General features: G+C 38.4%; 1 protein-coding gene across 6 annotated transcripts in view; it reads right to left on the reverse strand.

Annotated features, from left to right (window-relative positions):
- The window catches only part of Sin1 (SAPK-interacting protein 1), a 563,667-nt gene that overhangs the window by 29,447 nt on the left and 507,106 nt on the right, over positions 1–27,114 (reverse strand). For 4 of the 6 annotated variants that reach the window (XM_067132769.1, XM_067132770.1, XM_067132772.1 and 1 more), the window contains 3 exons: positions 14,197–14,328; positions 13,939–14,067; positions 10,033–10,202 (listed from right to left, as the gene is read on the reverse strand). In XM_067132769.1, coding sequence (XP_066988870.1) covers positions 10,033–10,202; positions 13,939–14,067; positions 14,197–14,328 — 431 coding nt within the window. The other 2 variants (XM_067132771.1, XM_067132775.1) reach the window with 2 other exon arrangements.

Genomic DNA, 27,114 nt, shown 5'->3' on the forward strand with positions numbered 1-27,114 from the left:
ATGCTATTGCACACAACTCAGCTGTAAATACTGAGGCATTATCAGGTAAAGAGAACTGATACGTTTTGTCTTGGGATACTGCAGCATATCCCACTCCGTACTGAGACTTAGATCCGTCGGTGTATATTCCGTATTGTGGACCTTTTCAGATTAATGTTTTACTGTATGTTGTCTATGGTGTTCTAGGGTATATGAGTAACTTTTTGATAAACATTTTAAATGTGTGCAAATTTTTATTTTATTTATATTCCAAGGAGGAGGTAACTTTACTATTGAAGGTATCTGTATATTTAAGTTCAGTGACTAGAACAATCTTCTAGATGTAATTGGGAAAGGTGGTAAATGATTATTTATAAACACATTTCTTAATTCAAATAATTTTTTAATTGGAGAACCACTTGTCTGAATTCTCAGGGCACTCTTCAGCGTTACACTCTCTATGGAGAGAGAGAGAGAGAGAGAGGTAGTTCACCACATTCAACTTGTAAAGAAGATTTTGGTGATGATCTAAAGGCTCCTGAACATATTCTAAGGCTTTCATTATGAATTGGGTCTAACGTTTTCAGCGTTGCGTCCAATGCTGAGCCATATATTTCACTTCCATAATCAATGATAGACAACATTGTTGCTTTATGCAGTACAGTAAGAGTGTCTCTATCAGCTCCACAAGTAGCATTCGATAGTTTCTTAGTTAGATTTCATGCTTTTTTACATTTTGATTTCATGTATGTTATGTGGGCTTTCTGGTTCAAGTGAGTATCCAATCCCAAAAATTTTGCTGTTTGCCCAACTGGTATGGAATGACTTCTGATTTTTAAACCCATTTCTTCACCTTTTTTCCACTTTATTTTTATAAAACATTGCTGCTTGAGTCTTTTGTATGGATAATTTAAAGCCTACAGATGAGGCCCATTCATCAATTTTTATTACAATTTTATAAATCACTCGGTATGCATGTTTTATGCCAGATGCTGAATATTATATGGCAAAATCATCCCTATACAAATTACTTTTAACCCTAACGGGTGGATTTTTACTGATATCATTTATTGCTAAAGTAAACAGTGTGCCACTAAGGACGCTTCCTTGTGGAACACCATTTCCAAGTGGAAATGCACTTGACAATACATTAATTCTCACTTAAAAAGTGTGATTTGTCAGAGAGTTTTGGATAAACCTGGGTAAATGTCCACAGTTGCTGTTTTTATGTAACATTTATACTGCATATAGTTCCTCATTGGGCGGGTGGGTTCCATTCTCAGCTAGCACTCTGTTGGCCGCGAGTTCGAATCTCCGACCGGCCAATGAAGAATAAGAGGAATTTATTTCTGGTGATAGAAATTCATTTCTCGCTATAATGTGGTTCGGATTCCACAATAAGCTGTAGGTTCCGTTGCTAGGTAATCAACTGGTTCTTAGCCATGTAAAATAAGTCTAATCCTTCAGGCCAGCCGTAGGAGAGCTGTTAGTCAGCTCAGTGGTCTGGTTAAACTAAGGTATACTTGACTTAAACTGCATATCTCAATGTAGTACCATATGCCTTTTAAATGTCAAGAAAGATGGCTATGGTAATTTGTTTTTGGTCAAATCCTCTGAGTATGTGGTCTTCCAAGTTAGATAGAGAATCCAATGTAGATCTGTTACATTGTGACAGGAACTGAATGGGCGTCAAAATTTTATTTTCTCAAATTTGCCATTTTAGTCTAGCATTTACCATTTTCTCTAGTAATTTGCATAAGCAACTTGTCAAAGAAATAGGTCTGTAATTGTTTACATTACTGGGACCCTTTCCTGGTTTGGGGATAGGAATAATTACAGATTTACGGCATTCATCAGGAAATAAATTTCGAAGCCATAAATGATTATAAAACTCTAATAAGAATGACTTTGCCAAAGGGTACTAAGTGGCAGATCATTTCAAAACAAATATTGTCATTCCAGGGACAGATTTACTGCTGCTCAAGAGAGTAAATTCCAACTATTCCATATTAAATTTTTCATCATAATATATATCTTCTATTGTTTCCAAATTTACTGTTATTAATTCTATACCATTTTTCTTTGTGCGTAAGTGTTTATCTAAATTTTTATCACTACTTACTTTTGCATATTAGACAACAAATCCTTTACTTTATCAAGCAGGCTAATCCTGACTCAGTCCCAAGAGTTCATGATATTAGAGCTGTGGCCACCTCCATTAACTACTTCCATTACATGAATTTCACGGATCTTACCAAATACACTGGTTGGAAGTCACCCTTGGTTTTCAAACGTCACTATTTGAAATCCTTAGAAGCTCTTAAATTCTCAGCAGTCGCGGCAGGGAACGTTGTCCCTCCCTCTGGTTCCCTTTCTGATTCCTAGTCAATTCTTTCTCCACTGCCTCAGTTATCCCCTTACAGTCATTTCAGTCAGGCGTGCCTTGACTTTCTAACCTGACCGTGTTATCTGTATATTTGTCTAATTGACACATTTATGTTATAATGTTTTCAATTTTGTATAGTTATTTTGTTTAAGTATATTTTTTATATTGTCATGTTAACTTTAAGCTCCCATCAGTTTCATTTGTACATTATTGTTATTATTGCTAGCAATTAAAAAATTTTTGGTGGACCTTTGGTCTTCTGTTCCCCTTACATTTTGTTATCTCATACAGTTTAAGAATGATATTTATTTCTCTGTTAATTTTTCACCGGCTGACACGGGACCCGATCCAGAAAAGGGATTTTGACAAAGGAAAAATCTATTTCTGGAGAGGGGACCGTGTCACCCGGTGACCCACCTCTGTCATGTGTCGTGTCCCCCCAATAGTAAACATCATTCTGGTGGGGTGATGCTTTCATGGAATGCGGCTAGCGGTGATTTGTGTACTGTCCGTGAGTGGTGCATGGGTTTGTAACGGCACCTCTCTGTGGGACTTTTGACTTTGGGATCTCTATAGGATAAGGTTCCGTGTTTTTATAGTTCACCCTTTTCCATACACGACTCCATCTAATGGAGCTCGCTCTGGGGGTAGTAACTCCAGCATTTCATTTAGCTTTCTCTGGTATCTAGCAACGGAATTACCTAGAAATAAGTGCTGAATGGACCTTTTCAACGGGTGACACGGTCCCCTCTCCAGAAATAGATTTTTCCTTTGTCAAAATCCCTTATTTCTTTTGGATCAAGTATTCTTTACCAATCTTTTGTGGTTTAACATGAGTACAATTGATTTTCCTGATTCTTCCCATATTTTTTGTATGGGAGTATTATTACAGAGATCTGATACATATTTCCTCCATGAAATTATTCTTCCTTGAATTACTTCCTTTTTAAATTTTGCAGATATTTTGTTATAAGGAGGTTTTAATGTATCAGTTTCTAATAATAATATCGTCAAGTTTTTGTAAATTTTCTTCCAATATCAGTAATCTTTTATTTATTTTACTGAACTTTCTATTCAATTTATCTACTCGTCTTCCAATCTGGCCTTTTATTTTTGTTATAATTTTGTTAGTTTTCAGACCACCAAGGGACTTTATGTTTTGTTGGATGAGATTTTGATTTTAGTATTACTTTATCAGCAGCATGTTTAATGAAATCAACAAGAAATCTATTTGTTTAATTATGATCTTGTATATGCTCAAATGGTGGGATATTCCTAGTGTGGAATTCATATAGTTCCCAATCTGCCTTATATTGAGGGACATGCTTGGAGGGATTATTTTGTAATAATGAAATTAATATGGGGAAATGATCACTGGCGTGCAAGTCATCAACTGTACTCCAATCCAATCTGTCTACTATGCTGGTTGTACACAGAGTTAAGACTACTGAGGAAAACGTTCCATGCATTTTTGAAAAGTATGTGCTGATTTTGTTATCACTTATACAGCACATGTCATTTGAATCCATGAATTACTCTATTTTACTTCTGGCTCTATTTGAGTTTGTACAGTTACAGTCCCATATTGGGTTGTAAATATTAAAATCACCTACTATTTAAACCATCTTTTATTATTCTTTTGTTATTATTGCACAATTCAACAAAGCAGTCATTACATCCACATGTGTTTTCATGTACATTTCTTGCTTCATTTGCTCTTGTACAAATTACTGGTGACGTGAGTAATCTCTTCTCCCTTGACATAATCATTGTTATCTACGGCATGGTTTTCTTCTACTTCTTCAGTGTTTTGGATATCTGCATCCATAGGTTTTACTATTATTTCAGGAGATAAAGGTATATTCTTTGCTTGTTTTTGTTCTTTCTTTATATCCTTTGTATTTAGTTTTCCAGATGTTGCTCTAATAATAGCTGCTTTTTCATCTTGAGTGGCCTTCTCTCCAAAGGTCTTTTTATCTTTAATTTCTAGTCCATCACGACTTCCCTCTGTTTACTTCTGTAGTAGTATCCTCATGTTCCCATTTGAATTAACATTTCAAATTAATCTGATAAAATGTTACCCATATCCTTTGTACCTGTTTCTTGATTTCTTACCATTTATTTTTTTCTGTAAAGCATTAATTTCTTCTTGAGATTTATTTTGCTGAGTTTTGTTACTTCTATCTGTATGTATTTTTGTTTCATTATTAGTTCTTGTTATCGAGGCATATGTAAGTTTCTTAGCAGGATCTTTAATTCCTTTCACTTTCAATACTAATTTAGCCTCTTTTATGGACATCCCTGTTCTTTCTTGTAGCAGTTTACTGTACACACTTCGGTTCACTGCAATTGCATTATGCGGCATGTTCTTCAGATCGACTATACGCAGATACAGGGACGTTTCGACAATATTTCTTTGCATGCCCATATTTACTACAGTTCTGACGCAGTAGTGGGTTTGGGACATAGGGTCTTATTTCTCTGTATTGGCCTAGGATTTTTATTTTTTGAGGTAGATCTTAACCCTCAAATTTTATTTTTGCAATTTTTAACATTTGCTTATTCTTTGTTTACCTGGTATATTACATACCTCACAATCAGGTGTGTGTCACATAATCCTAAAAATTTTGCAGTCTGGCTAATTGGTATATTATGGTTTCTGACTTTCAATTCTATTTCTTCACCTTTTTTCCAGTTTTTATTTTTATAAAACATGACAGCTTGAGTTTTTTTCTATGGAAAACCTCCGCCCTTGATCTTTCAACATGATATCTCTTGGGTCCAAACATTATTGGGTACTTGACGATCCTACCACAGTTCCTACTACAGTATTAGCTTCAGATGTAAACCCCAGTCCCAGCTATGATGATAATTTTCTATTTATCAGGGCAATTAAATTTTACCAAAAGTGGTAAATTCCACAAGACTTAACCCAATTTAATTAGTATTAATAATAAATAAGACTCTTGGACTCAAACCCAGAAACCAAGTCAAGGTGGTCCCAAGTCGAGGGGGCAACCACAGACTTCAAACAGGTCCCAACAGAAGGGGGAAGAATAAAATAGGAAGGTTAAATTGGGGAGCAGCCCACCAATGCTCCCTTTCAAGCCTCAATGTGACCAGATAGTAACGGAGTGCTCCCCATAGGGTTAGCAAAAATGTTTTTGGCTACTACAGTGAACACTGTTCTGGAAGACTCTGGAAGTTCTTAACCCTTTGTGAGGGGACATCGCCAACTGACGACTGTTTATAGCTTTGGGGTAATTTCCGGGTATTGTCTGCTGATGATCAACATTTCATGCCATACGGTTTGAACGAATTTTACGGGAAAAGTGTTCAGATCACTTCCATGGGTCATAAATGACTTATGGCAACTCTAGCAGCTCAGTAGAGGAGAGAGGGAGATCAGTTTGACTTGGGGAATGTACTGCAGCTCCCCATCCCAGGATGTCTCGTAAGTATTTACAATAAATATACAGGCAGTCCCTGGTTAACAGCAGGCTTGTTAACAGCGATCCGGTTTTACAGCACTTGTCTAGCAACGAAAATTGGCAATTTTCGGTGCCGAAAATCGCAGATTTCTGCTTACTGGCACTGATAATTGGGTACTGGCACCGATACATACCTAACAGGGGTGCCAATAACTGAAAATTGGCACTTTTCGGCACCAATAAGCCCCGAAATTTGCTGAAAAAGCGCAAAAATCGTAGATTTTCGGTTATCATCACTTCCTCAGGACAGAAACCCCGCCGATAACTAAGGACTGCCTATACAGGCAGCCCCCGGTTATCGGCAGGGGTGAGCCCTTTGTTGGCTGAACCGGTTGAGCTTCAGCCTGTCATTCGATGGGCTGGAGTTCAATTCCCGCGGCCGGCTGATGAAGAGTTAGAGGAATTTATTTCTGGTGATAGAAATTCATTTCTCACTATAATGTGGTTTGGATTCCACAATAAGCTGTAGGTCCCGTTGCTAAGTAACCAATTGGTTCTTAGCCACGTAAAATAAGTCTAATCCTTCGGGCCAGCCCTAGGAGAGCTGTTAATCAGCTCAGTGGTCTGGTAAAACTAAGGTATACTTAACTTTTTTTTATCGGCAGGGGTTCCATTCCGACAGTGTGACGATAAGCGAAAATCGCCGATAACCAAAAATTGGCAATTTTCGGTGCTTATTGGTTATTGGCACCTCTATTGGGTATGTATCTATGCCAATACGCAATTATTGGTGCTGATAAGTGGAAATCAGCACATATCAGAGCCGAACATTGTCGATTTTCGTCACTAGACAAGCGTTGAAAAACCTGATCGCCGTAAACCGGGGACTGCCTGTATTCGGAATTTGCTACTGATTTTAATTCTTATCTGTTATGATATTGTGTGAGCTGTAATTATAATTTTACAAAATATAAATTATTAGAAAAAACATTTATAACTTGGCAAAATTAGCATATTTTTACAACTGTCTTTGGAAAAGAGGCCCCCATACAGGGTTGAAAATATGCACTTTCAACTTTCCATGGAAGGTACAGAAAATTTTTTAGAATTTTTTTTCTTATACCATGTGTACATGAATAGCTTGCTCTTACCATTGATTTTTTTTTTTTATTGGCCAACCTTACATTTAGCCCGGTCTAGGGGTGTGCTTAATATATATTTAGCCCATCCTGTAAGGGTTAATAGCTACTTCCAGCATAATAATAGAAGTTATAATATTGAGGAAGTGGAGTCTAGCATAAAATTCACCCATGGCTGTCCTCGAGATTTTTCTCATATGGTCACAAATTGCTGGTTAGCTATGTCCAAAAGGAGCTTTTTCTCTCATAAGGAAGAACAAGTGTTGCCCATTCCTTTGCAGCACTATTAGATAATGGGATGGCAGAGACAAATGGCTTTACTTCTCCCATAAACGCTAGTTTTCTAGTCACCACAAAATTCTGGAATTCTGTCTTCACAACTGACTGTTTCAAAAGCAAATGGACTGGTGCCTCCCGGAGAAGTTAACGGTTCTTTCAAATTGTTGTTGTGCTATATTTTCCATTAAACTGGAAAAAGGTTGCTTTTATGGCTTTCACTGCTATTCTAATAGGCAGGATAACCGTCTCCTACTAAAGGAATTACCAATAACATGCAGTATTGGGAAAGGCCACTCTGTATAGAATCATACATGCTCAACCTCAATCATAGGTTCCTTTCATTATTGAGGTATTTTCCATGGGTTATCAGTATCATTTTTATGGACAGGTATTGGTGCCCATACCACATTCTGATTAGAGATTTTCTAGTCCGACCTGTCTTATTATTGTTACCAGTCAGAACTCTTGGAGTGAGTAGGCTGTCTCTTATTACCCATTCTGATTTCAACAGATATCTAAAAAACTGATTCAACTTCTTTTTGGGCTTGGTTTACTTATTACCCTGTTCCCATGACCTACGTTTTTGGTGAGAAAACCAAACTGTACAGCCTCTCTAACCTCTAGTTTAAAGGATGAGAAATTTTTACACACCACACCCTATTCCATATCAAGGAAAGACCTGAATTCCTTTTGGGAATCATGGATAGCGTCTCTGATAAGCTGACACTCAGCAGCAAGGCCATCCTTGATACTTTTCATGATTTCCTCCCAGAATTCTGAAAACACAGCAAGTGGAATTTTCCTATCAGGGAACCCTGCATGAACTAATTGCAGTATAGAAGTACAGCATATACCACAACAGTACCCCTAATAGGTACAGACGCTCCAGATGGCATTTGGGTGGGCCCTATGGGGGAAGGGAAGGGGGTTTCAATACCTGATTGCTACATGGGAGAGGCAAGGTTCTCATCCGAGGCATCTCTTTCATGTAAAGCAGAACACTGTTTCCTGGACCTTCCATATTTAGAAGGGAAATTTCAGTGGCTATATCCACTTCATGCCAGGTATTAGTGACCTCACTCCCAAGGAAAGACTATTCGTCTCCATCAGAGGTTGAAGTGGGAGTTCCTAGAATCCACTGCTTTGGGAGTATTGGCCCAAATGTGGATTCTGCTCGGAGAAGGATGGAAGCACACTGACATAGTTCTCTCAGAATGGTGTAGTCTCTTTCTTCTGTACTCCTACTGAAAACTATAACTCACTGAGACAGCTTAAAAAAAAAGCTCTATTCATCATTTAAACTTTGCTGCAGGGGCTGGCTCATGGCAGATAGTTGTGAGCCATTTCCACAGGCGAAAACCAGACTGAGCAATTTGCTGCGGCACAGGTAATCTGCGAGTCATGTGTAATAGCAGCCCAGTAGTGATAAAAAGAACAAGTGTTTATTAAAAACTACCTAGTGTTAGCTACCTACATCACAGTATAGGCTGCAAACACTTCAAATTAAAACAGGCTGACATGACTAAAAGTGTGTCCATATGATGTAAGGTAACAAACGTGTCATACCCATAAAATAGCGGTAATGTATTAAAATATTAATTCACAATTACTACAATAGCATTGCCTTAAAGGACTTACTCACAAATACTTCTAAACTCCATTGCAACGAAACTAAATAGATACCCATACAATGTATTTCTATACATTTCATAGCTTTTGATTACCTGGTCTATTCTTAAGCACCAGGTAAAGGTTATAGAATAAATTATTTGATATTTGTATTCCCTTAAGAAAAAAGCATCATAATTTTTCCAAACACCTGTGATGTCAAGTAGATCTGCATGAATGTATTTCCTTTAACACTTGAAAAGAACCCTGATATTATGGATGACTGGGGAACTTTCTAAATAACAAAATCCACTTAGTTTGACTACAAAATACTACACTGGATATATTGCTGGCCTTTAATCAACACAAGACTTGTAAGTCAAGCATGACTGAAAACTACTATCAAGGCTAAATTTTGTAAACAAGAATTTAGGCTAACCTGACTTACCCTTTTGGTAACATCAAATTAAATTTAGGTTAACCCGACTTACCCTTTTGGTAACCTCAAATTATCTATCAATGTTAAAAAGTCATTGACTAATGAGTTTCAATAACAAAATTATTGCATTAATGCTAATTATCACTTTGTTAGACACGAAAAATACAGCATGGCAATAACAGCATACACTAGCGATCTACTCCTAACTTCTCGCCTTGCAACAATGATCGACAAATGCATTGTCGAACGCTATTTCTGGAGCAAACACTAGGGATGCATTAACTCTGTGACAGACCAGAGTGCTATAAGGAAGATAGCTGACAAGCATGCCGTTGTCACATCTGTGCAAGTAGGATGAAGGAAAAACCGAGGCATTTTTTGTGTGGACAGGAGATAGAGCCCTCCTGTCCTGAGTCCTTCATATTCTATCACTGTGCCAACACGCACTTTTTTGGCCGAGACCAACTACAAGAGAATTCTTTCAGATTGGTGTGTCTGTCTTCTGGAGCCCTTGGGGTTGGTAACTCCTTTCGGAAGGAAAAGTGGCTACTGTTTCAAAATAAAGGTTAATGAAGGGTATATGACAAAGAATGTGGGTGAAGAATGAAAAGCACAATAGAAGATGGAATTACTCAATAAACTCGAAAAGCAACTGAAAACAATATATTTTGTGCTAATATAATCTATGCAGAATGCTCAAAATAAGTTGTTTTGTGTCCCATAGCACATCCAATATCTAAATCAAAATACACAAAGGCAAAGATAACATACCGTTCCATCAAATTTGGCATACTCCAAGAAGGGGTTATTGGAGCCCTGAGGAAACTGTTGCACGAGGCGAGAAAGTAAGGAACTAACAGCCCTAGGATTCTCTTGATCAACGGGATTACTACTAGAATTAATCACAGCTTTGCGAGAAAACATCTCATTCAACTCTGCTTCTGCAAGAAAAAATATATGCTCATTAGAATAATTCTTATTAGAAAAAAGGTGAAGCAAACATATTTATAAGTAAAGCAATCATATTTATGCCTCTATCCCAAAAATCCTAGACTACAAAACATACTAAAAAGTTTGCTTTCCCAATTTTGCCTTTTCCTCTTTCACAAAAATTGTCCCTAATGGTAATTCAACATGTCAACACAGTCATGTGGCCCTATGCCATTTTTTCTATCAATGTGCAGTGCCCAAACTGCATATGTTGGCCAGACTCTTAAAAGCTCACGAGGGGCTTTACAAGGACTCTTCCGACGCCTCCCCTTCCACCAATACCAATAGTCAGTGAAGTCCGGTACCTCCTGTACCCTCTTGATACCTAAGGGTCCAGGTCATTGAAAGGCAGCAAAGAGATATCACATTTGTGACTGGATGAACCCGGCACATCAACAAAGCTAATTTCCGTCAGCCAATATTCCTCTCCTATTTCCTCCTCAGAAACATCCAATGCTTTGTCAGGAGTCTTCTTGTCAGAAAGCCCATGTCAAATCTTGACTGAAACAGCCAACCTTTGGATGCCTTAAGGTTCTCAATCCCATGCAGACCTGTGAATTTCATATCCAGCTCCCTCTTAGCTGACGAAACAAAACTAAGGTCAACTGTTCCATGTCCTTATGACGACTTTTTGCCATGACCTTGTGGACCTGACTCCTGGACACTTTCTTCCAAAAGTCTATCATATACTTCTTCAGTTTGACCTGGGAAGTCTTGATATCATGAAAGGTTGGTAGTGCAATGCTGTATACTCATATGTGTCACAGACCATCCTACCTCAATTCTTTTGAAGATTTCAAGCTTCTTTTAAAGGGTCAAAATCTTCCTCGTCCCCTTTGGATGAGGTGGGGCCATACAAATAATACACAGCAACATACACACAACTAATAGCTCCTGCAATACTACAGGCACTGCAACAAAAGTCACTTGTTTGGGGTACAGCAAACACTTACAAAAAGTTAAAACAAGCAACTGATCACCCAAAATTGTACACAAAGGGAAAACTCTCTTTATTACAGTGTGCACTGATACTTTCCAGATGTAGCCAATTTGAGAAAGACATGTTTATGACACTATGTCTATCTGTCATTAAAAAGCAAAATATCACAATGACACGTAATGACGTGCACATTTCTGCTAATAGCAAGAAAGCTTACAAAAATCGCCAGTGCTTGCCCATCCACGCACCTTCTACCATACACTATTCAACTGATGACATATCCATATTAGCGATGTTAAAATACTGAATTTTCCAGTACCGGTATCAACATCGATGATTTTTTAAATACCGGTATTAAGAAAAATATGCATTTATTCACCAATTCAAATGTACAAATCAGGAAAAAATAAAGTGATATATTTCATTACTTGAAGATTTAGCCATATCTTTCCTTTATACATAAGCTTCAATGAATAAGAAATAACTGAAAATAATCAGCACTTCTTCAATTCAGTAAAATAATTCCATAATGAAAATTGAAAAAAATTCAAACTATAAAAAAAACTACTTCAAAAAAATATACTGTAATGCTTTTATCCAGTGCATGGCAAATTTTTAATGAAGACCTTATTCAACTAAGAAATGATTATATTATGGTAAGACAATGTGAATTTCCTAATTCAATGCAATAATCAGTAATGAGAATAAAAATTCATTGAAAAAAATCAGTATCTCCCTAATACAAGAAAAATAACCTTTTAATGAAAAAAACTAATCAGATTGTCTTTCATTTTGGAACACAGACTTTAGAAAACAAAGACTATTCAGAGAATATTCCGAAAGATTTGATCTCAATTCCATGAGGTACAACCCTGCTGCTGACAATGCCCTTTCAGATTCTATCCTTGTAGGCTTGACTGACAGTATTGCATTACAGGTATAGAGCTTGCTTAGGTTTTCCGGTCTTTTCAACGATACTTCAAAGCTCTTAAATTCCATGCTGACACCGATGTGTGCTGGAGGTTCCTTTCTCAGTGGAATTGTCTCTAACTCTTCTATTTCTTGCAAATAGCTATAGGTCATCAATTTCTCCTTTTTCCAGCTTCTGTTCCCACTACATCTTCAGAGCAACCAGGTTCTTGTTGGTTTACACTTTCTTTTTTGTGCTGATCCAACTGTACAATGTTTTTGGAGAAGAGCCTTTTCAAAAGTCTCTCTGCAGTTTTCTTGCGTAAAACTTTGGAAGGAGGCAAAAAAAAAAAAAAAGCTCATCATCCTGATTTTTCAAAGTTCTAGGGTCACAAAGGTATTTAAGCAAGCCTACAATCTCTGGTTGTCTTCTTAATGAATAGTATTTAACATCCTTTCTTTTAATGACTTTCCTTGTGTGAGGTATTCTTCTCTGAAAGTTTCTCCATAATGAACTTGAATGAGACTTCAGCAATCAAAAGTGTTGGATCTCTTGACCACAGGCCTCTCAGAGCTATCTCAAAGGGATGAAGCATATTACTGATGTCTTCCAAAATTTCCTACTCTTTTGAAGTGACTGTCTCGGTGGAATGAATTACTCTCAAAGCTTTGGAGATCCATTATTCCTCTTTAAGAAACCTTTCTATCTTGCTTAAAAGACTATTCCATCTCATCCTGCAGTCTTGGATGAGCTTGAGTTCTTTCCCATCAAACTGGTCTTTTACAAATTCTTGGAGCCCCTCATTTTTTTGGTGGGAATTTCCATAAAATTCAACATATCCTTCAAACTTTATTATTAATATAGCAAAGAACCTGTCTTGAAGTAATGAAACTCCGAGATTATTTTGCAGTTCTAGAAGCAAGATATTAAAAAAAGGACTTTTTAATTCTTCATCTGCATCCTCTTCATTTTCACCTGAAATTTCATTGGGTGTAACAGTAAATCTATCTTCCTCCTCTCCCATTTCTTCACTTTCACTGTCTTTTGCTAATTCTTCAGAGTCTTCACTGATATCCTTTCCACACTGGTCACTTTCCAATCTCTTTTTTGTACAAAACTGAAGAAACGGCTTGATGCATTGCATGAGCTAAACACTGTCGATGCTCACGTAAGATATCTTTTCCAAACTTTACCACGACTGAGGCACCGTTGGTTGTACACTGTACTATGTGCTTATCAAAATCAAGGCCAAAATCCACTAACCTCTTTTTTACAATCTTGACGATTTTGGTACTATTAAGGCATCCATGAATTTTAACTAAACCCAGGGACCAATATTTGTCTTTGTGGTGCACATTAATATTCATGCATCTCACATTTTTTTGTGGATGCATATTCATCAGCAGCACAGAATCGGTCACTTTCACTAATCAGTTTTGAAATTATTTAACAGCTCACTCTCTTTCTCATCATAGAAACTGCTCACCATTTTACTCACACACTGTCTCCTAGTTGGAGGTAAATTATCATAACTGTTTTTAGCTAAACTCTCTTGAATGAACTTGCTTGAAACAATACAGTAGGTCTTTCGCTAACCTGCTGTTCGACTACTCTTAATATATTTGTTTTTATTATACAGTAAACACAAAGAATTACATTCATATACTGAAAAGTGGTAAGGTGCTGACTCTAACTCCTGGGATATGAGGTGACCACTAATTTCCATATTTCCTTGAAAGCATGCCCAGCTGACTACAAAAAAGGTTGATGCAAACTGATGGCCTTGTGTTAGCAACAAACAAGTGTTGATTTCATCTGCTGTAAATATTGTACTCACCATCAACTACTCCATCACTGTGCTTCCAAGCTATGCGTTTCACTTTAGAAGCATTCTTTTTCTCTCTTCGCATTATTTCTAACCTCTGCGCTGTATCCGACCTCTTTCTGTGCCCCACAAAGTCCATATCTGTATGAAAAGCAATTACAAAACAACATCAAATACTGCTTAAATTATCTTCGCAAAATACTGTACTATGACATTTACAGGAACTTTACATCAATAGTCAAAAGAAAAGTTCTTGCTGTTAAAATTTACCAGAGGCAATATCTAGGGAGTGCAGTGGTGGATCCTCTTGGCCTTGCGGTGGTGATTCTGAGTCTGCCAAGAAGGGGAATTCAACCACCGAAGCTGCTCCGGCTTCTGGCTGCACAACCACCTCACACAGTCCTTGAGAGATAGCAAAACCAATGAACACAGACTATTCCATTTATCCACAGTCTTTCTCAAATATACATGATACAACATTAAAAGGAAGTATACACTCATAGGTGCCTGACTCATGTAATACTGTGCTACGGAAATGTACTAGAATTATGGGTAAATCATGAACCTTCAAATCAATTAAAATATACTTGTTTGCTAGCAGCACCTCTCTAAACACAAACAAAAATTATAAAAGGCTGTCCAAATGCTGGTTTTTCCCAGTAATGAATGAATTTTACCCATAAGGAATAAAGCCAATTTGATTAAGCCATTCCACCCCCAAAAATAAAAGCACTTTAACTCAGATTTAACAAAACCTAGCATGCAAAAGTCATACAAAAAACATAAAAAAATATATAGATTAAGTATAACACATTTTTCCTAGGCATACAAACCACAGCCTATTACATACAGTATAAATATCTTTCAGTGCAAGATGGACTGATCGTTGAACTTGGTAAAAGGGTAGTTAACCGGTGGAAATTGGGGGGGGGGGATAACAGGCGGAATACCCATCACTCACCTTCCATCATTACTCCCTTTTTCTTCGGCCACAAGGACCGAGCAGGTTGCATAAGGCTGGGTTAAGTATATGAGACTGGTGTGTATACCTAGGAAAAATAAAAATTACTACTTATAAACTTACTTGTTCCCACACATAATTCTGGAAATAGACCAGACCTCATATTCAGAGATGTTCCAGCAATCGTTAAGTATAAGGTCTGAGTATACAGGCACTTCCTACCATTGTGCCACTGAGATGGACATATCTGTCAACCAGTATAAGTATTCCTAATTCAACCACTGGAAAAACCATCTGGCTGAAATCTACAGCCAATTACGGTTGCATTATTGAAGCTTGTCAGGCACTTAGTAATAATTCAGGTGCTATTCTGATCCAAATTCCTAGAAGAAGTTGCATGTAACGCTGATGGCTATTTTAGTACAGTATGTCCCTAGAAAGGTCATCAAGATTAGAACACATGACCCATCAAGGTTTGAGGATACATGTAAACGAGCTTACCATGAAAACCAGACAAAATTTAACACATGTAGACAAAATTGTTCTCATGAAAACTACACCATTTTTGTTGAGCCTCACCATGCTGAGAATAGAATTTACCATAGATGAGAGAAACTACAATGATTCCTCTAAAAAATTACTCTACTACATCTGTGGTGGACCAAACTGGCATCCCCTATCTTTGGGTCAGGCTTGTCTTCCATACCACCACTACTAACAGATGATGGCAGATTGGTTACTAGCCCTAAGGGAAATGGTGAACTGCTTCATCAGCTTTCAAAGCTATGCAATCAGCTGAGGAAGTCCCTCTCCCTGATACTTGTCATCCTGAACCTATTCCTCAACAATTTGTATTCTGCCCTTGGGATGCTGTGAAAATCTTGATAATCTTGATAGCTGGGGAGAATATCATGATGGTTTCTTCCCTTATTTTTAAAAAGGTTTCTTGTGTGTTGTTTCCCAAGAGTAGTATATTCTATACATTTTTATACATACATTAAGCAGTTAGGGACCTACAATGCCTTTTAGATTTGACATGAAATTTGCAAAAGAACCAACGTTAGGGTTTTGAGTGTGGAGCAATTCAAATAAATGTGTGCTGCTTTCAATTCACTAAATCATAAGGCATTTATGTTAAGAGTTCAAAATCTTAGAGCAGGTGGGTATATCTTATGATTAGTACTTCAGGATTTCCTTGCATGTAGGCAGCAGCAAGTTGCTGTCAATGGAATCTTTAGCAACCAAGACCTATTGTGTCTGCTGTTCCACAAGGATGTTTTTGGTCTGCTGTTATTTTTACAGTAGTGTATCACAAGTGATATAGCTGTCAGCATGATTAACAAGATTGTTCAGTATGCTGATGATGCAACACTTATGGGTGTTGTAAAGTCTCCATTTTTGAGAAATGCAGCTGCTCTTGGTTTCAATCATGACATGGAGCAGATTAGTGAGTATATAGTGTAGTCCAGAGCAGATTAATGAATATATAGTGTAGTCTGAGGGGAGGGGGGGGGAGATGAGGCTGAACTCCAGTAAAACGTAAATACTACTGATTGGTAGACCCTGTACCAATTTTCAACCCCATCATCCCCTTGAAGTGGATGGGACTCTGCTAAGCGAGTCTGAAGCTTTGACTACTGTGTACTTGGTGCAACTTTTGACCAACATCTTACTGTTGAGGAACAGCTAAGGAAAGAGTTATCAAATGCCGTGCAGAAGGCCTCATATAGAGTATTTTTCCCTGTTCCAACTGATTCTTAAGAAGAACTGAAGCGGTCTCATATGAAGTCTGCCCAGAAGTACGAATTGTTCTATAGACGATAATGTCCCGAGAAGACTCATCCATTCGTTGGTGGAGCATTGGTCCAGAAGAAGAAATCTGTGCACTATCTTGAGGCAAGACTGTATTCTCTACAGTGAGGGAAAAACCTGAAAACTTGGAGAGTTTATTATCATCCCTAAATAAAGAATCCATTGCGACGGAATCAGCTGAGACTTCTGAACATTGATCATCAATCCCAGCTCCTGGGCTAGGAGAAGAGTCTTTTGAAGGTCCTCCAAACATTTCTCTTTCAACTGGGCCCAAAGTAGCCAATCGTCCAAGTAAAGGGAGATTTTGATTCCCATCAGATAAAGCCATTTTGCTAAGGGAGCGAGCACTCTGGTAAACACTTAAGGTGCCGTCGATAACCCAAAACATAGAGCGCGGAACTGGAACACTTTGTTCCTAAACACGAACCTCGGATATTTCCTCATGATTCCCTGTGTATTGGGATGTGGAAGTACGCATCCTGCATGTCTATAGATGTCATCCAGTCTCCCTGGCAAATGGATGACGATGGTTCAATTTGTCTCCATCTTGAACTTTGTCTTCTGAACGAAGACATTCAATGCGCTGACGTCCAGGATGGGCCTTCGGCCCCTTGAAACTTTGGGCACTACAAAAAGACGATTGTAGAACTCTGGGGAGCCCACATTCTCTGCTAATTCTATCGGCCCCTTCTTGAGAAGGGACAACACTTCTTCTCAGAGAGCCAAAGACTTCTTCGAGCATTTGGAGTAAGCTGACAATGTTATTGGAGAGCTGCTTAAAGGTGGCTTTTCTTTAAAGGGAATAGAATAGCCTTCCCTCAGAACGTTGACAATCCAGGGGTCTGCCCCCCTCTCTCTCCACTTCTCCCAGAAGAGAAGGAGCCTGGCTCCTACAGAAGTTTGGAGGGTGAAATTCTCACTTGCGAGAGGCAGAAGGTGATGAGGATCTCTTAATGACTCTGGAGGCGAATCTGCTGGACGAATAGGATCTAGACAGGGATCTTTGTCTGCTGCCACGAAAGGGCCGAGTCTGCAGTGGGGAGACTGTCCTGGAGGTATGATCGGGCACCTCCTTAGGACGCCTAGAGGATTGGGCAAGGAGATCTTGCGTATTCTTCTTCTGAAGATCCAAAGAAATCTCCAGAACTGTAGCCTGCAGGAACAGGCGATGATGATCCAGCGGGGAAAACAGAAGGGCTGACTTCTGGGAGCCAGTCAGTCTCCTAGAGATGTAGGTACACCACAGTTCTCTCTTTAGAACTCCCATTGTGTAAAGGAAAGCTAATTCCATGGAACCGTCCCTGATTCTTTATTGATACATGATAGGACCCCCAGCAAGTCGGAGGCACTATCTTCAGGAACAGTAGAGCAGTTCTTATTCTTATGGGCAAGAAAGCCCAATGCCCAATCGAGAGAACTCAACACTTTGAACACCTTATACAAGTTTTTAAGAAGGTGTGGAGCTCCATTGAACTGAACACGATCTTCACTGAAGCAAAGGCAGATCTACGAGAGGAATCGATCAACCCAGAGAAGTATCCCTGGGAGGAGGCAGAAACTGCCAGAGAAGGAGCTTCCCCTTTGGCATAAAAGAGCTGTCTCCTCTTGGACAATCTAGGAGGAAGGAAGCTGAAAATGGCTCTACCTTGTTCGCCCTTCTCCGTTAGCCATTCCTCAATAACACCAAAGGCTTTCTTGGTAGAAGAAGAAGACATTTACTTGGATAGTCTCAAAGACTCGGAAGACTGTGACTCCCCAAGAAAAGTCGATGCAGGCGAAGAGGGAGCTGCAGGCGAAAAGCAATTTGGGAAGGTAGCAAGAAGATACCTTAGCAGCGATGCATAAGCTGAAGGATGAGTGTCTTGCCCTTGAGCAATAACTTCTTCCTCGTCCGAGGATGCAGGAGACAAAGCCAAGTCCATAGGTTAGGGGGTTGATGGAGCCTTCTTCAACAGGCTCAAAATACTGTTGAGCTTGCTCTGAACGGGGCTACCATGGAGGGTGCTTGCTTGCTAGAAGAGGGTAAAGCCTGAGATGCGGAAGTTTGAGACACAGAAGAATGCCCAACTGCTCGGGGAACAATAATAGCCGAAGGAGTCAAAGCGTCGGCGGCATAAGCACGGTGATGCTCTGGCGCCAATGGAAGCTCGGGTGCCACTGGGGGCTTCATCTTAGTTGGCGATCCATGAATCAAAGAGTGGACGGGTGAAGACGGGCGCTCAGTGACGCTCTAGAGAGGACAGGCGCTCTGACGCAGCAGTACAAGAAGGAGCCAGCGAGTGCTGAGACGATTTAGGGCTCTCGGAAGAAACCAGGCATTCGGCAGTCAAGGGAGCTTCCAACACTGCAGGGCACTTGGGAGCCAGAGGTGCCTTGGGTGCAAGAGGATGCTCAGAAGAAGACGCCTTAGAAGAAGAGCGCTTATGAGAAGCAGGATACTTGGAAGCCGCTCTCTGACTCTCTACCAAGGGAGGAACAAAAGGAAAGCATTCCAAACTGTCCCAATGACTGCAAGACGGGAGAGGACTGCTAACAGGTTCCTTGAATTTCTTACATGGTACTGGAGGAGAATGGGACACATCACCCGCACGCCTTTTCAGTTCAAAGGGCGTGATTCATCCACAAAACGCCATTGGCATATTGGAGAAGAATCATCAGAGCTAGATGAGAGACGACGCACGTCCAGGGATATGCCTTTCCAGTGGTGTTTGGCTGCAACCTGGGATTCAACAACAGGTTCAACCGAGTGGGCGACTACCCATGGGCAGACCCCACCGACCTCCCTTAGGGTACCAGTTTTACTCCTCCCAGGTTTAGGGGAGTATGACATTGACCTTTGCCTGGGAGATTTGGTGGGATGGGCAGCCACCTCCTCCACCAACACATCACTGACACTGGGCACAATCGGGTGCTCTACCGACACTGCACTGGCACTAGGAGTAACAGGGCGCTCCAAATCACTCTTATTGTCTATGAGGACCTTAACTGAAGAGGCTAACTGCACAAAAGATTCAACAATCAATTCAAACCTTTTATCAATTTTACACTCAAGGCTAGCAATGGTGTTGGGTTTGGAAGCGAGAGAGCTTGGTAAAGGAGCGAGTTGCATAGCGGGAGAACTGGGTATGGGATCAAGAGAAATAACAGGAACGTCAATCTCGACGTTAGCATTATCAATATCATGACCAACAGGAGACCCCTGACTAGCTAAAGACTTAGTAATCCGTCTGGCTGCTGCTTTTCTCTTTTTATCTCTAGCCAGTTTGTTTAAATGAAATCTTAGGGTCTTCCACTTCTTACTGTCCCAGTCTACACATCCATTACAAATTTGTCCCCTACAATCCATGCAGATAGAATGTGAATCGCAAGATTCCTCAGTCAAATGCATACCTAAAGCTAGTCAAACTTTAGTCTGACATTTGGAAAAAACAAGTCAACTAGTCACAATCAGTAAATAAGGAAAGTTGTTATAAAGAGAATCACAATAAAGGTAAAAAAACAGTCTAACTCTATCTAATAATGCTGAAAGGCTATCAAAGCAAGAATTCTTCACCAAATAAGATGAGAAATCAATAGGAAAGACGAATTCCAAAATCAGAGCTGCTGCTAAAAGCTGGTGTACAGCCATTAGCCGGCAGAAACAAACTGAATACTTTTGCTAGTTGTTCCTCCTTGATGATATTCTGCTAAATATAAATACGGTAGTAACCCAGTTCTGCCTGTTGACAAAGACCGAGACTTAGGTGTACTGCTGGAATATAATTTGTCTCTACAAACTCAAATCAATAATGCTGTGTGGGTTACTGGCCATCATCTTCAAAATATCTATTAAAAAACCTGTGATTTATTGTTTCATAAATAGCAAGATCAATGAAGGGTGCTGTAGTTCTGAACAGGATTACTCTAGCATTGTTTAATTGTATGGCTCTACAAAGTTAAGTATACCTTAGTTTAACCAGACCACTGAGCTGATTAACAGCTCTCCTAGGGCTGGCCCGAAGGATTAGATTTATTTTACATGGCTAAGAACCAATTGGTTACCTAGCAACGGGACCTACAGCTTATTGTGGAATCTGAACCACATTCTATCGAGAAATGAATTTCCATCACCAGAAATAAATTCCTCTGATTCTTCACTGGCCGGCCGGAGACGCGAACTTGGGCCTAGCAGAGTGCTAGCCGACAACTCTACTGACTCGCCCAACAAGGAACTTACAGGAAAACTAGAATATAGCATTGTTTGAGTTGTACTGGCTCTACAGGAAGACTAGAATAATGTTTAAAAGATGCATAAGAACCCATCGACCTGTCAAAGCTGTGTCTCCAAAATATTTGAAAGATTTGCTACAAATAATACTGCCAATAGCTGGAGTCAACAAAATATTAGCTACATATAGTTTTATGTTATTTGAACCCCACTGTACTTAAAAAATTGGCTTTAGACCCTTTAAATCTGTTATTCCAAGATTTTACAATGACATCCTGGGCTACATAAAATGAAGACCTAAAATATTAACTTTTTCACGAAAAAATTGAAGACATTCTCGTTCTTTGAGTGTTATGAAAGAGCAGACTTGATAATTAATAGGAGGTATGCCATAAAAATCACCAAATGTCACTGCACAAATGAATTTGTTGGCCTAAGATCGCCAGTGGAGTGAGGCCCTTAAAAAAAAAAAAAAAAACTGAAGCCTGTAATAAATTCTGTCTATGTCTGGGCTACTGAAGAAAAAGTAGTCTTGATATACTCATGGAATTGACGAGCCTTGGGTTAGCCTTGGTTACCTAGCGCTGGTCTTAAATTGGAAAGACAAGTATGCCAGGACTTACCTACCCTACGTTCGCTAGGTACAGTATAGCCTAATATGAACAATTTCCATCTAACTGTACTCCGTTTTAACCGAAAAGTAAGCCTTTACAATGGAAAAGACGAGCATGGAAAGATACAAGACTCTGCAAGGCTCTTCTAGGGCTTCCGATTGCAATCACAGCCCTACGGCACCAGACAGAAAAAAAAAATGAGAGACCTATAGGTCACATCCCCCCGCCGTGAAATTTGGCACTAATCACCGAGACTGACCTGTATCATCGCTCGTGACGTAAGAATTTTGAATATGAGACAAAATCCACTGTTTGTCGTCATAAGTGGCCATATTATATCCGAAAATAGAACACCTATGCCATTCTGAGTTCACACATCATGACCAAGTTCGGGCCCGTCACAACAAACTTCAGAGAATATTCTACGCCACAGAGTAGAAAGACGTTAGACATCGGTGGTATTTCTCGGTCTTTTTCCCATCACTGACGTCGTTCCTTACTCCCTTCATTTGTCATTGTGAATGTGTTTTACAGGAATACCACAGCCTTTGGTTCATCTATTTGCGTCATTCTTAAATGTACTGTGTACAAAAGAATGTCACTGTTTACTTGTTATTCTCTCTCTCTCTCTCTCTCTCTCTCTCTCTCTCCTGTCAACATAATTTATTTCGCTATATACAATTATCATTTTGGTAAGACAGCTGTAACTAAAAGCAGAAATTAACGATTTATGTTTTCTGATTTATGTTTATATATATATATATATATATATATATATATATATATATATATATATACATACATATATAATATATATATACATATATATATAGGACCTACTGCACAGAATATTCATCACTAATTTTACTCTTTTAGTTAACACACGCACACACACACAAAACACGCACACATTATACATAGTTATTTTGCGCAGTCGAATACGTCATCTCTTTCCTAAAATAAGTCTTGGAAATTTACAATGCGTCCAAGAGCCCGAAAGTGAGGCTTTTAAAGACCTATCCCAGCCCCAGATAAAGGTTGCTAAACAGTAATCAGGACGACTATATATGACCTTTGAATGAAGTGTATCAATTATTCTAAATACAGCAGACAAAAAAGTATAATAAAAAAGGCAAAACGATACATATACCTATGTCACTAAGAGTCATTCCCATATCGGCAGCTTATGGTAGACGAGTCCCTATCTATGGACGAGTCAGGTGTTGTATACCGATATACCGTTATCTTCACTCAACTCAAAAGGACTGATTTGGGAACACTATTAAATGACAAAGATAAATTTACGGCATGCTAAAATGGTTTGTCGCTAAATCTGGCAAGACAATCGTAATCACATACTCATTAACCATCTGCCATCGGAATGTTTTAGTGAGCACCTACCTACCTGCTGGCTGTGTGTGAACTTTGGGTGTAAAATGACCATATCATTGTACCGAAAAAGAAAAACGCAGACTGTATGAGGCAATAGGATCTATATGCCGCTAAGCCACCTGCAAGTCTTGGTACCGTAGATGATGGAAGTCGTGTGAGAGCTTGTTTTTACGTTTACATTTTTCCTCACAAATTTTGATGGTCAAAAATAGGGCGCGTCTTCGACGCTGTAAAATACGGTGTATATATAAAATATATATATATATATAATATATATATATATATATATATATATATATATATATATGTGTGTGTATATATATATATATATATATATATATATATATATATATATATATATATATATATATATATATATATATATATATATATAGTGTCTACACTAAATGTAAACACGATTTTCACTGGATTTCATTGAAGATCATGATGCAATCAGATAATATGTAAACTTCGTCTTTAGAACCCTTTTATGAAAATGGAACAAATACATGCAAGCTTAGCCTAACCAGCATCGCGCGAAAGAATATTTTCGCTGGATTCGTAATCGTAAGAGTTTACAATTGTGAATAAATGACAAATTCCAGGTTTGGTCATTTTATGGGCAAAAAGTAGAAATAATACACTTGACTTCATGGATGAATTAGGACCTGCAACCAGTCATGTGAGAAGTAACAACACAACCCAACAGATTTCAAGGGAGAGGAAAGCGCGCGCGTACACACACACACACACACACACACACACACACACACACACACACACACACACAGAGCTGGGATAATAATCATACAAATGCTTATGATTTAATTCGGTCTTGAACAACGAAATTAAAGCCTCTCAAGCATTATATATATATATATATATATATATATATATATATATATATATATATATATATATATATATATATATATAGTTTTCTGAACAACTTCTGACTTAGCAGAAAGTAATCTGTCTTAGAAATGCTTGAGAGGCTCTAATTTCGCTGTTCAAGACCGATTTAAATCATAAGCCTTTGTATGATTATCATTCCAACTGTGTGTGTGTGTGTGTGTGTGTGTGTGTGTGTGTGTGTGTGTGTTCCTCTCCCTTGAAATCTGTAGGGCTGTGTTATTACTTCTCACATGACTGGTTGCAGGTCCTAATTCATCCATGAAGTCAAGTGTATTATTTCTACTTTTTGCCCATAAAATGACCAAACCTGGAATTTGTCATTTATTCACATTTGTAAACTCTTACGATTACGAATCCAGCGAAAATATTCTTTCGCACGATGCTGGTTAGGCTAAGCTTGCATGTATTTGTTCCATTTTCATAAAAAGGGTTTTAATGCTTGTATATGGATCACGGTGATATAAAATTCATATATATACATATATATACACATATATGAATTTTATATCACCGTGATTCATATACAAGCATTAAGCTACAATTGTCCTTTAACATCCAATTCGCTCTGCCTCGGAAATAATGTATTTTCATATGTGTTACCCAAAGGGGAATTTTTTTGTTGATAATAAGTTCGTCCTCTCGTAGGGTTCGAGCCCACGAGACGACGAACTTATTATCAACAAAAAAATTCCCCTTCGGATAACACATATGAAAATATAGTTTCCGAGGTAGAGCGAATTGGATATTAAAGGACATTTGTAGCTTAATGCTTATATATAGTGTAGTATATTTATATTTATATTTATATATTTATATATATATATATATATATATATATATATATATATATATATATATATATATATATATATACCTTCAAAATTACAACTTGCCAAAGATTAGTTATTTTCAGCATTTATGAAACTATTATTTCTGTGAATGCTTACAATAACCTGTGTATCATCAACGTGAGGTAATACAAATATAAGAATTTTTTTTAAAGTATCTTCCGACCCGTACTTTCTTTGTGTTATGTAGATAATGAATGAGAATGAAAAGAGAAAATATAGAAGCTATTTTGAGCAGTTATTTCTCCAGTGAGAAGGGTTGAAATGGGGAGACGTTTCCAGATTTTTGGAAATGGCAATCAGGTTAGCGCACGTGAACAGGATAGGCGGAGATGGGAGGGTGGAAACTGTTATAGGGTGTATGAACTATGATGAGTCAGGGAGACTGAGGAAGGGTTGGCTAACTTGGCTGGTCGTTGGAGAGGATGAGGTGTTGGGAAGGAGAAAAAAGTTAAGTATACTTTAGTTTAACCAGACCACTGAGCTGATTAACAGCTCTCTTAGGGCTGGCCCGAAGGATTAGACTTATTTTACGTGGCTAAGAACCAATTGGTTACTTAGCAACGGGACCTACAGCTTATTGTGGAATCCGAACCACATTATAGCAGAAATGAATTTCTATCACCAGAAACAAATTCCTCTAATTCTTCATTAGCTGGCCGGAGACTCGAACTCGGGCCTAGCGGTTGGGAAGGAGAAACCTGAACATCTCAGAGGAATTGTGGGGGGGGTGGGGTGGCTGGGGAATGACTGGCGTGATGCTGATTACCCCTCCGTGTAGTATATGAAGTGGAACTTTCCCGACGAGAAATTTCATCCGAAGCTCATCTATTCATCAAAGTTACAGATCTCGCTCTGCCTGTTAACTTAGCCTTTGAGATTGAAGATGGTTATCGAATGTCTTGAATTGTTTTATTCTTAAGACCTTTTGGCTGCTCTCTTTGCATTCAATCATAAACAATTCCAACTCTTTTTTAATATTCTAAAAACAATTTTTTTTAAACTGATGATGGGCTATGAGTAGAAACCCGAACGCTTCGTAGGTATAAAAAGGTGAGAAGGATATCGTTGTTGAGCCTACATACACGGTTCATCAGACGCTTACGATTTCCGAGTGGGACCCCACTGGCAGAAGTAATAACAGGCAGCTACGGAAGAGAAGCCTTGACCGAAATATGGAGATGATTGATTGATTTGTTTATTAAATCTGGTGTCATAACATCTAGGTTATTGACGCCGAAACAAATTTAAATATAAAAATTAAGTTTAAAATAAATTTCATATAAAAATATCTAAAAGTTATGTAGGCCTATATAAATATTTAATTTAAAAAAAAAGGTAAGTTAAAAAAAAATCCATATAAAAATATCTAAAAGATATGCATATAAATATATGAATAAAAATAGGTTTAAAATAAATTTCATAAAAAAGTATCTAAATGATACCTATATAAATAAATTTCTTCATATATTCTATATATAAGCTAAATTTTCTTCAGAAGGCCCGCCTCCAACATAAAAGTATACAATTGCTGAGTGTTACAATCCTTTCCAAGGATTGTAGCAAGATTAAAATTATCAACTTCATCTCGTCCCCAAGACAGGAACCTTTGTCTCAAATTCCTAAGTGTGGGACATTCAACCAGCAAATGTCCCACACTCAGGGGTACAGCACAGTCTTCACAAATTGGAGGATTCTCACGGGACATCAAGAACCCATGCGTGAGTCTTGTGTGCCCAATCCTCAACCTGCATAGCATTGTCTCCTGTCTCCTTGGCATATGGGGATATGACCAAGGAGACACAGATGATGCAATACTACGCATTTTTCTATTTGTTAAGATATTCTCCCACTGGGACTGCCAACGCTTTTTATTGTTTGTCCTACTACAGGATATACATCCCGATATGGCAGTAGGCATCTTGTGGGTTCTGGAGAGTTGACCGCTGATTTCGCTAGTTGGTCTGCTTTTTCGTTCCCATCCACCCCAACATGGGAAGGCACCCAACAGAACTTAACTTCTTTCTCTCTTCTTTTCAATAAAAACAACCATTCTAATACTTCTAAAATCAGGGGTTTAAAGGATTAAAAGATTCCAGTGCCTGAAGTACACTTTTGAATCACTATATATAATAAAATTGTTTCCATTATGAATTAAAATCTCCTTTAAAGCTTTTAAAATTGCATTTATCTCGGCAGTAAAAATTGAGGCAACGGATGATAACCTTCCACTCCTCTCTATATCAGGAAGGCTACACCAAAGCCGACGCCAGCATCAGACTTTGAGCCATCCGTGAAGATTGGTGTGCAGGTGCCATGTTCCATCGAATGTTCTAAAAATATTGACCGCATGGCCTCACATGACAATTCTGACTTGGTGAAATTAAAATACTTGCAGAATTCTACCTCTGAAATTTCCAGGGGAATAACAGAATACTT

This window comes from Macrobrachium rosenbergii, chromosome 32 (assembly GCF_040412425.1).
Source record: "Macrobrachium rosenbergii isolate ZJJX-2024 chromosome 32, ASM4041242v1, whole genome shotgun sequence".
NCBI lineage: Eukaryota > Metazoa > Arthropoda > Malacostraca > Decapoda > Palaemonidae > Macrobrachium > Macrobrachium rosenbergii.